The 11,085-nt window shown below is 53.5% G+C and overlaps 1 protein-coding gene across 1 annotated transcript; it reads left to right on the plus strand.

Moving 5' to 3' along the window:
* The first annotated feature begins 2,181 nt into the window (after positions 1 to 2,181).
* Positions 2,182 to 10,656, plus strand: LOC138068803 (ATPase family AAA domain-containing protein 2-like). The gene is made up of 14 exons (XM_068957524.1): positions 2,182 to 2,433; positions 3,078 to 3,186; positions 3,419 to 3,534; positions 4,203 to 4,377; positions 4,675 to 4,763; positions 5,121 to 5,280; positions 6,361 to 6,451; positions 6,675 to 6,952; positions 7,380 to 7,414; positions 8,400 to 8,595; positions 9,090 to 9,275; positions 9,749 to 9,884; positions 10,033 to 10,226; positions 10,636 to 10,656. Exons 1-14 carry the CDS (start codon positions 2,237 to 2,239, stop codon positions 10,654 to 10,656), a joined length of 1,983 nt encoding a protein of 660 aa, XP_068813625.1. The 5' UTR covers positions 2,182 to 2,236.
* The last annotated feature ends 429 nt before the right edge of the window (positions 10,657 to 11,085 follow it).

Below are 11,085 nucleotides of genomic sequence, written 5' to 3' on the forward strand. Positions count from 1 at the left end.
TTGCCAGCAGGTGTAGCCCAGCATCCCCGAGGTGGGGACATGGCAGGGCTGGAAGGCCTGAGGGGAGCCCCAGCCTGGGGAAGCCCTCCTGTGGCTGCGCCTGCCCCCTGGCGGCCTCGGGGAGTGGGCAGGGAGGTGGGGGCATCTCCCCTAAAGTGCCCCAGGCAGCTCCCCTTCCCCTTGCAGGGCCCATCTTGGCAGGGCCTGGCCGGTCAATGCGTCCCTGCAGCCCCTCTGTGACATGGGCTGGGGCAGGACGCAGTGAGCGCATCACAGCAACAGCTTCCCCCTGCCCACATCGCCCCGGGAGCCTGAGCTGAGCCCACGCGCTTGGCGGTGCTCTCGCTACTGCTCTGCTCTGCTCTGCTCTGCTCTGGAGGAGCTGCTGGGCCGGGAGCAGGAGGAGGCGAGAGGAGGTGGTGGGACAGCGCGAGACGCTGTTTGGTGAGGTTCCCAGCAGGACGTTGGAGAGCAGCGGCTTCTCCTGGCCGCAAGACCTATTTGGACTAACTCGGGAGGCTGCGAATTCCCTCTGGGCCCCTAGGGAAGTCCTCTGGCCTGCTGGAAATTGCCCGCTGTGGGAGCCCCTCCATTATAGGGCGCTGTCGGGGCTGCACAACTTCCACGCTTAGAATCTTGGCTCCCCAGCAACACGTCCACCCCCGTGTCACTCGTGCCTCCTCAGCTGTGGTGAGAGGACCTTTGGCCCTTGCTCCAATAACTGCCTCCTCCTTTGCTGCTGCCAACACAGGTTTCTCCTGTGACGAGTGTTCATGTAGCTGTGGGTTTCGGAGTTACGCTTGTGCTCCTTGGTATGGTGGAGCCAACCTGGTTGGCAGGAGTGTTTTGTGCAGTCATGGCTACTCCAGTCTTTGAGGACTGAGAGGGTGCGTGAGAGGAGGAATCATAAAGGTGCTTCATGTCTGCAGAAGCTGCAGGCAGCTCCTGCGTAACTCCCTGCTGCTGGCTGAGGTTTTGCATTATCATTCCAACTAGACCTTCCGACTACTGGCTCTCGTGTCTACGGGCTCAGCAATTTCTCTAGTGTCTTGTGAACCAAACACTTGCTTCACTTTCAGCAGATTTCCCTTGTCCTCTTCAGCAGTTTTCATTGCCTGAGAAACTGCCTCAGGAGTAAAGAGCTTCTCTTGCATGCTTCCAAAAGTTGACATGTGCTTCATATGCTGCTTGAGCTCAGGTTCGGAGGAAGCATGGACCTCAGGCAGACTGAAGGAGTCCTTGCAGAAGAAGTCAAAACGTCTTTACCTTCCTCTTTCTCAGTAAGTTCTGTCTTCCACCCAGCACTCTGATGCCCTTGCACTTTTCACGCAGCTGAACAAACGCCTTCCAAAGTGCACTGCGCTCCACAAGAGCCTCTGTCTTTGCTCCCTGTAGGCGTGCTATAGCCTGAGAGAAAGGAAATCATCTGTCATATGCTATCAAGCTCCACTGGAAAGTACGTTAGAGGCAGCCTTTCTCGGAAGGGCTAATTCCCCACGCCTAAGCGGGGACATGAAAATGTCCGTGCGCACAGCGCAGTCCCAAAGTAGAGCTAGCTTCTGTCATTGTAGGGCCATCAAAGGCAGGTGAACGCCACACAGGGGAAGATGGCCGCGACTCTCCCAAGGACTATTACCTTCGACCCCGGAACGCCGTCGTCCAGTACCAAGAGCCATCGGAATGTGGGTTACAGGCACCGTTGGCCTGAAGGGCTGGTTGCTTCTGATTAAGGGTGGGGGAGTAGAACTTCTGGAATGAGAAGGTACATAGGCAGAGACAAACCAGAAATGATGCCTGGGCACTGTAATTACAGGGTCCTCAGAAGACGAGCAGACAGAGGATGATGGCGAAGGTACTCCCCGGGCACCTCACCTCAGGCAAACTGCTGAGGACACTCCCGCTCCCCGGGAAGGTAGGCTAGATGCAGAGCCTCTCTGAAGGGCTCGTTGCTTGTGTGTAAGTGGGATACAGGGTGGGCAATGCAAATGCATACACACACAGACCAATCAGAAGCTCTGTCTAGGCTCTGTGATTACAGGGGCAACGCGGGAAGGTGAAGGCCGGCAAGGGGAAGATGGCAAAGGTCCCTGGAAGCAGTATAACCTTCGAGCCAGGAAGACTGTTGCCTACTACCAGGAGGCATTGGAAGGTAGGTTCCACGCACAGTTTCTCGGGAGAGCTGATTTCTTGTGCAGAGTGGGCTCCACGTGGCTAAAGGAAAACAACTGTCATTGACATGCCCTGCCTTCATTCTGCAGGTCAGGCTCTCCCTTTGTCATTGAGATGCCTGTATCCTGTGCATGTTGCGTTTCTTGGCCGGCGTGCAGGCTCATTGCTGCTTTTTGTTTCTTCAGGCCCATCTTCTGAAGTCAGACAAAGAGCTGCGTCTCGCCGTGCCCGGTCACGAAGCCCGTGCTGCAGAAGAACGAGCAGGTCGGTGTATGGCTAGTGATAGTTCTCAGGGAGCCGTAGCGGTGCCTCTCCCATCACTGAGTAACACTTGTAAAGCTTTCCCGAGGGACGGTCACGAGGGGAAAATCACAGCATTGTAGCTGTGACAGTCGGAGGGTCTAGAGGAAGCAAGGCTTTTCCTCTGGGAGAGAAGATAGCTTTCATTAGCCAAGAGCTTGTAAAAAGGCAGGATTTGGGGGGGGGGGGGGGGGGGAAGGAGCCAGTGATGAAGGATGAGGGTGGAGGTCCTGGCTGAGACTGGGTAACTGAAGCCAGAAGCCCCTGCCACAAATCGTCAGTAGACAATTTCATGGTGAAGTAGAACAATGATTTTCTTAACCCAGGTAGGCAATTTAGTGAGACCTAGAGGGAGAGTGTCTTGCTACGCTTGAGTAAAATGTCAGTCTCTTCTGTCCCATGATTGAAAATAGGTCAGTTTAAATTGGACAGGTGGCTCGAACCAAATTCTTCTTGCCTCTGAGAAATGAATATAGCTTCACAACATCCACGTTTATGCCAGTGTATAAGTGCTTCCACACTCTCTTGCAACAGGAAAAGCGCAGCTATCCCTCTACCTGCAGGTTCATTTAGAAAGCCCCTTGCCCTTTCTCCTTCTTGCACAACAGGGGTCTTCCCCTACACTCTGGGAAGGATGAACGCGAGGGAAAGCACGCGGAGGGAAGGAAAACGGGAACCAGCCTGCCGCAAGTGGACCCAGTGCAAACCGAGAGTTCGGTGAGGAGTGGGAACTCACTGAGGCGGTGGGGACCTTTCCAGTGTTCATGAGAACCTTCCTGACTGTGGCTGTCAACAGCTCCCGTGCTTCACGGTTTACTCTCGGGGAACTGCCAGGTCATCCTGAACCTTCCCTTTGGGCTGGCATAGGATACATTGGGGGGAAGGCTTTTTTGGCTAGGCTGCAGCTTTCTCTGACCTCTGACACGTCTCCTCTTGAATGTTTCCCTAGGTATGCTTTGATGGTGTCGGTGGTCTCGCTGACCACATTGCCGCTTTAAAGGAGATGGTGCTGTTTCCCTTGCTTTACCCCGAGTTCTTTGAGCGGTTCCAAATCCGACCCCCCAGGTAACACACGCTGCCTTAGAACTACAACATGCTAATTGCGCTCTTCTCCGGAGAACATGAAGCGCAGGTGCCAGCACACCTGTGTGCTTCCACATTTCTGCCCGGGCACAGTTTGCCCAGTGGCAGTAAACAGGAATTCCTTACAAATGGCTTACGCCCAGGCTAGACCTACTTTCACACCACAAGCAATGCTTTGTTGCAGTCAAAGGCTTGCTGTCCAGGGCTGTCAAAGCTGAAGACGCTGCAGAAGGCTCCTGGTTTAAGAAGGTGGCTTTGGGAGTGCTTCTGCTGGTTGGCTTCTGAGTGTTTTGGAAAAGTCCCCTTGACTAGTTTATAAGCGGGAAGGCACGAGGTCCGGCAAGTCACCTCTAAGCTGTTGTTTGACAGACCTGCTGACTTCCCGCCTCCCTCTCTTTGTAAGGCTCAGTCAAAGAGCTTCCGACTTTTTCCACCAGAAAGACAGGCTTTGTTTGCTCTCAAATCTTGCCTCTTGGGAACACTGGCACCTGTCTGGACTTTCCTCCCACTGGAGCTCTTCCTGCGCTCTAATACTGCAAGTGTTCTGGTCAGGCGGGAAGGCTGCTTTGCTTTCAGGACGGCGGTTGCCACAGGCACTTTCCCATGTCTTTTTATTGTAGCTACGGACATCTCTTTTTGTCATGTTGCAGAGGCTGTCTGTTCTGTGGGCCACCAGGCACTGGAAAGACACTGGTGGCTCGAGCGCTCGCAAATGAATGTAGGCAGGGAGACAAGAGAATAGCCTTCTTTGTGAGAAAAGGTGCCGACTGCCTCAGTCAATGGGTCGGAGAATCCGAGCGGCAGCTCCGCTCCTTATTTGAGCAGGTAAGGAGGAAATAGGTTGGGCCAGAGTTGTACCTGTACTTGTCCGCGGTGGACGTCTGTCAGCAGAACTCGGCCTCCTGCCTAGTTTGGCCGTGTCTCCTGTTGACATGGGAACATCAGTGTTCCCTTCTCCCGTGCCGTCCGGCTTGGCCTGAAGGGCTGGAAACCTTGCAGATGGGTTGGGGCCAGCACAGGCTCCGTGCCTTTGCAGCCACAAGGATCATCCTGCGTGTTCTTGCTGAGTAGGGCTGTGTTTTACATACACTCAGTAGCCCTGCATCTGTGCTTCCCTTCCAGGCCTATGAGAAGCGGCCTTCGATTATTTTCTTCGATGAGATCGACGGTCTGGCTCCTGTGCGCTCCAGTCACCAAGATCAGATTCACAGGTACCACCTTTTCCTTGCATTGCCACGTAATCGGCTTCGTTTCCTTTCCCGAGGGAAAAAGACCCAGCTGGTCCCCTGGAGATGACACACGCACTTCTTCTGAACTCCTCTAGTACCATGACACAGAGGTTCACAGGATTTTAAAGACAAGAGTTGAAATCGAGTCCCTAAGCTTGGTTTCTGGACAAGGCCTCTCTTGCCTTACCTCGGTGTTTGGGGCCTACCATGAGTCCTTTCCCTAATCAACAGCTCTTCCAGAAAAGCTTATCCTTTTTGAGTGACGTGACTTTGGAGAAAGTCGGGCGGCATGTAACAGCAGCTACTAAACCAGGCAATCCAACAACATTTCCTTGCCAGTTCAATTGTCACCACGCTGCTGGCACTCATGGATGGCTTAGACAGCAGAGGCGAGGTCGTGGTCATCGGCGCCACCAACAGGCCAGACTCCCTGGATCCTGCTTTGCGAAGGCCTGGCCGCTTTGACAGGGAGTTCCTTTTCACCTTGCCAAACAGACAGGTAAGGCTCTTCCAGCAACCTTCCTGCTACGGTGCCAAGGCCTCTCTTTACAAGAACACCCTGTTGCCACACACTGTCTCCGAGAGGGAGGAAGCAAAGAGGTGCCCTACGTGCTGGAGACCTCCCTGTTCCCCGAGCAGAACTGGGAGGGAGGCTGCAAACAGGAGTTTCACGGAGCCTGGAGCACACGGGCTTTCTTCCTCGCCCAAGCGGTTGCGCTTGGCTTCGTTCCTTAGTCCACCCAGGCCCTTGCCTCCTGAAGTTGCCTCCTCGCTCTCACTCCTCCACTTGGGAGAAGCTTAGGTGAAAGCTTGTGCTTGAGTGTGGCCGCGCTGGGAATCCTGGGAGCCGCCCAGGAGCATTTAGGGAGCTGCCATTGTAACTGGTCTGAGCAGGCAGCTGGATGGAGACGGGAAGGACACTGCCCAGATGCAACACTGGGGAAGCTTTCTAGTGGCAAGGCTTGGGACGCTTGCAGTTCTTTGGCAACATCCAAGCAGGGACCACAGAGCTACAGAGCAACCAGAAGTAACTGTTTCCTTTAGAAAATAGAAACTCCAGGAGAAAGTGGAGCCCCGGCTTTGGTGCTTTCTTTCCTTTTCTTTTTTTTTTTTTTTTCCCCCCCCTCTTGGCTATCCCAGATTCTTTTTTCTTGAGTTAGCGTGTGGGGAGCGGAGAGGAAGGAGAAACACATTATTGGATCGAAGGCTCGTAACAATGCACAACACAGTAAGAAAACAGGAAAGAAACAGGAAAACAGGAAAGAAACAGGAAACACTTCCCTGAATCTCTGGCAAAGGTCGGAGATGAGCATAGGCACAGCTTGACGTTTGCTCGTTCAGGGGTAGAGGTTTGAGTCAGAATTATTGTTTCTCCTACTGTAGTTACTCCTCCTACCTACTGGGGAAGTACTGAGCTTCGAGAAGCAGGCAGTGTGTTACTAGAATGCACACATTTCTTAACTTTAGCAGAGGAAGACAAGCAAGTACGGGAATGTGACAGTGGGGCTTTTGCGGATGTTTCTTTTGTTTCTGAGAAAAAGGTTGCAGACAAGCCCAAATGTAACCATCTGGCTTGTAGGCTCGCAAAGAGATTTTCAGGATCCACACGAGAGGCTGGAGCCCAAAGCCATCGGACACGCTGCTTGAAGAGCTGGCTGAAACATGTGTCGGTAAGATGAAAAAGCGCTCCGAGTTCCTGCCTCTGACTGGGTCCTGACAGCGTCTGAGCTTGTGCCAGGCAGTAGCCAAGCTCCCGAGCCTTCCCTTCCCTTGTCTCTCACCACACGGGAGGCTGTGCCTCCCAGAACGGAGCGTCCCTTGGCAAAGCCTGTCCTTGGCTCCTCTGTGCTGCCTGAGACTGACGGACCTTTTGCTTCTGCTCTGCTGAATTAGGATACTGTGGGGCCGACATTCAAGCCCTCTGCGCTGAAGCTGCCCTCTGCGCTCTCCATCGCCACTATCCCCACATCTACACCAGCAGTCAGAAGCTGCAGATCAATGTGGCTTCCATTGAGATCACTGCAACCGATTTTGTGCTGGCTATGCAGAAGACTGCACCAGCTTCACAGAGGGCCGTGGCTTCCCCCGGGCAACCACTCCCACCCGCCTCCAAGCCACTGCTTCAGAACACGCTAGAGAGGCTCCTAAAAGGCGTGCAGAGGGTATTTCCCCACGCAGCCCTTGCACTCCAGAAGCACCAACAGCCAGGTAGGGCCGTTACGTTCACTGCCGTCAGCCTCTCCCAAAGCAAACCCTGCTAGTTTGCGCCAACAACAGAAAGAAACCCTTGCGGCAGGCGGAGGGTAAATGGAATGAACGGTAGAGAGGGCAGAGCTGGGAACTCCTCCCGGTTCACAGCAAGGGAACTATGCGTTCTCCACTGAAGCAGCCAGCTTCTGGAGGTTGTCAGCATCATCTTTCCTGGGGTTTGGCACTGATTTAAGGCTTGAAAGAGGAGGCAATATGAGGGAGTGTTAGGCCGTGCCCTTCCCTTCCTTTCCACACTGGGAGTGTGGGCTCCCGCTGCAGAAAGAAGTGGCCTTGCTGGCTGCTTTAGGTGTCCAGGAACTGCGGAAGGGCTTCCTGCTTGTCCTCTAGCTGTACTGTAAGGAGAAGAGGAGTTTTTGCCACCAGTAAAACATAGCTTAGGCAAAGGCAGACAGTTTGGGGGAAATGGCATTATTCCGTGTATGCCCAGGCAGTGAAGACATACAAGGCAGTGGGTTTCAGCCCTCAGTTAGAAGCTGGCTTAGTGCAAGGGAGGGCTGCAGACCTTCAGGAGAGTTAACAAGCCTCTCTTACCTTCTCACGGTACCAATCCTTCTGTAGAAAACGCCTGCATGGAGAGTGAGGAGGCATCACCTTCTGGACAGCAAAAGGAAACCTTCCTCCACTTTAACAGGTTGTTAAACTGCCCGCGACCTTTTGAGTGAAATGCTTCTGATTGATTGCTGGGGCTTTCCCAAGTGTCTTGGCGGTTGCAGGTGGGAGGGGTGGTAGATGAGGGAGGAAAGAAGACCTTGCCCAGGGTGTCTGGTATCCAAAACTGCAAGAAGCAAGCACAGAGATAGAACTAGGTGCTACAGTTGTAAGAAAGCAAGGAGCTGCAGCCGATCAAGCTGAAGGGGGCAGCCTCCTTTTCCTCCCCCAAAGACATCCACAGACATTAGGGCATGCTGCCCTAATTTCATGCACGCTATTCCTCAAGGAGAGTTGCACTTGCAACCTAGGAGACAGCACCCAAGGACAGATGAAACAATTGGAACGCAAGAATCAAGCAAGTAGCCCCCATTTCTATGGGCTTACAGGAATGTTGTTATTGAGCCTAGCCACTTTTGCCCTTCCTCACATACAGCTAAGGGCTCTCAAAGCCCGCGTCATTTGCTTTCCCAGAAGGCTTGTTCTGCCCCTTCGTGACCACCACCTCCGTTACCAGCTGACCACTTTCACCTAAGCTTGACCAGTGCGGAGAACTCAAGGCTCCTCAACTCAGGACATCCTGAGCGTGAGAGCTTCAGCGGGGAAGACAGGCAGACTGGTGTGTGCTGGACAAAGACAGACACCTTCACCAGCTGTGTCTTGACTCATCGCTTTCTTTCCAAACTGCTTGTCTTGCAGCTCTTCTCCTAGCAATGCTTGTGGCCAGCCAGCATGTCACCGGCCCAGGTTCCTAATAGCTGGAGAGCCCGGCTACGGGCAAACTTCTCACTTGGCGCCTGCACTCTTACACGCGCTGGAGAGGTTTGCCGTTCACGTGCTGGACCTGCCGGCTCTCTTTGCTAGCAGCACGCCACCTGAAGAAAGATGCACACAGGTACCGCTTCTCTCTGCAGTCTCACAGCATTAATAGACTTCACGGGCTTAGCGGAGGTGGCCTGGCTTTCCTGTGCTTTCTGTGGTGTTTATGTTGTGCTGAAGGAACCCTTTTCTTGTACACTGAACAGCAGAGAAGCAGCATGTTGTGCAGGAGCATCTTTTCCATTGCAAGTGCTGCACAGTAAGGCTGTTGCTAGCAGCTCAGGGAGCTCCAAGATGCTCTTGAGAAACCTCTCTTCCTGGCAAGAGCTGCTGCTGCTGGCAGCGGGCTCCGCAGAGCTGTTTCCCTTGCCTCTTCAGGCTCTCTAGCTCCCAGGAGGCGCCTCTGCATCTGCCTGACTGCTGGTCATGCCCTTTCGCCAGCCTCCTTCTTTAGCAGACTGAACGGCAACCCCGGTTTGGGGCCAAAGAAAAGGGTTTCTTTTCTCTCAGCATACCACAGGTATGCTGCTACTCGCTTCAGTGGTCTTCCCCAAACTTCCTTCTTACTAGTTGGTCCGAGAAGCCCAGAGGACAGCACCCAGCATCATTTATATGCCACACATCCATGCCTGGTGGGAGGCTGCTGGAGTCACCTTGAGAGCTACGCTCACCACACTGCTAGAGCGCATTCCACCTTACGCTCCAGTGCTGTTGCTCGCTACTTCGGATGTTTGCCATGCAGATCTCCCGGAAGAGGTATTTCTGCCACCGCTTTGCCCGCTTTTCTCAGTCTCATGATAATTTATCACTCCCTGAAGTACCTCAATCCTGTGCCCTCCTAAGCACTTGGACATTGCTATTTCTAGGGCACCCTGCTGGCATCTCCTCCCTCGGGAGTTGCCACAAGGCTTCCAAGTGAAGGGCGGCAAGGCAAGGCAATCCACTGCAGGCCACCTAGGAGCTGGTGCGTGCCCTCCCTGGCCTCACTGGAACCTCGGCTCGCTGCCCTGAGCTTTCATCCTGGAGGTCTTCCTTACAGAAGACGCCCTCCAGTGCCGGGCTGACCCACTACAATCTTGCCGTGAAGGCCAAGAAGCAAACTTGTTCTAGTCTCCCCCTTATTCAAAGCATTCCTCGGCTTCCCTGAAAACAGTTTTCACCTGCTTGGAGTAGAGCACGAATCTGCGGGGGGCCTTAGGGCTGCACTGTCTTTTCTCCTCCCGCCTCAGGTGCAAGCTTTGTTTTCGGAGCTTTATGGAGAAGTCTTCAATGTCCAGCCACCCAGCAAGGAGGAAGGGAGAAAGCTTTTTGAGGACTTGCTTCTCCACCAAGCTGCTCCACCTGCTGCACCACAAAGGAGAGCAGGTGGGAACTGTCCTACACATAGAGCTTTGCCATCGGTAGCTTAGCAGCTCTTTGGCATGTGTTTGGGTATTTGATTTCCTGGCATGACTTTGTACTCTGCTTGTGTCGGACTGCCATCGCTTGGCTAACCTGTTCTGGTTGACTGAAGGTTGCCACGCACTGGAAGTCCTGCCTGTGGCATCCCCACCTGAGCCTCGACTGCTGGCGGAGGAGGAAGAGCGGCAGCTGGAGGAGCAAGAGGAGCACACATTGCCAGCGGTGCCTGCAGATGCCAGTACGCCCCTGCCTGGTGGCAAGTTCCCTCCTGTTTTCCTTTTTGTCTTGTTTTGCCTTGTGCACCAAGTAAGAGGACGATGCTCGATTTGGAAGACAGAACTGCTTAGGTAACGCTTTGGCTTGCTGCTTCTGCTATCTCTGTGCAGCTGTATGCAGACGAAAGCGAAGGCGGCCCACATCGCCCTCGGAGAGCCAGGCAGAGAAGAGGAGGAGATGGTCACCCGCTGCTGAGAAGGAAACTCACATCTGGCTCAGGGTAGGTTGCAGCTCGCTCATCTACCTTTCCTTCCCGCTCTGCTGCCGAGCCTGGAGCTCTCCAATATGCCAGCGGAGCTGCAGGCAGGGCCAACATGCAGCTAACACAACTGGAGCCTTGCTCTTTCTCTCAAGTAGGTCCAAGGAGCTCATTTCCTCCATGGAAATCCGGTGCCATGCTTAAGTCTGTTCCCTGACGTTTCACTCCTCCTTTATTTAGCGATACGAGAAAGTAGGATGAGAGTTGTGTTGGACTGCCTTCTTGTGTGTGTGTGAACACATCGAGAGCCTGCTCAGAAGATCTCGTGCTACTGTAAATGTCTACTGTCTGGCTTTTTTCTTCAGCAGCTGCTGAATGCTGTGGGCGAGGCAACCAAGGACTGCAGCATACGCCACCTCGAGAAACTCCATCTGCTGCTCAGCCAGTGTATTTACCACCACCGGCAGGACAATGACAAAACTCAGTTAATCGAGGTAATTTGCTAAGTAGAGCCAAGCAGCAATTGTATGCATCTACAGATCCTTTTATTTTCTCTAAAGAACTCAGCTACCGAGGGTTTGCGTTTGTCTTCCAGCTTATAGCAAGCTTGTCTTTGTTTGGTTGGTGACTATTATTATTTTTTATCTTCTTTTTTTTTGTTTTAGGAAATGAAGGAAGCAATTGAAAACT

Source organism: Struthio camelus, chromosome 11, assembly GCF_040807025.1.
Source record: "Struthio camelus isolate bStrCam1 chromosome 11, bStrCam1.hap1, whole genome shotgun sequence".
NCBI classification, from domain to species: domain Eukaryota; kingdom Metazoa; phylum Chordata; class Aves; order Struthioniformes; family Struthionidae; genus Struthio; species Struthio camelus.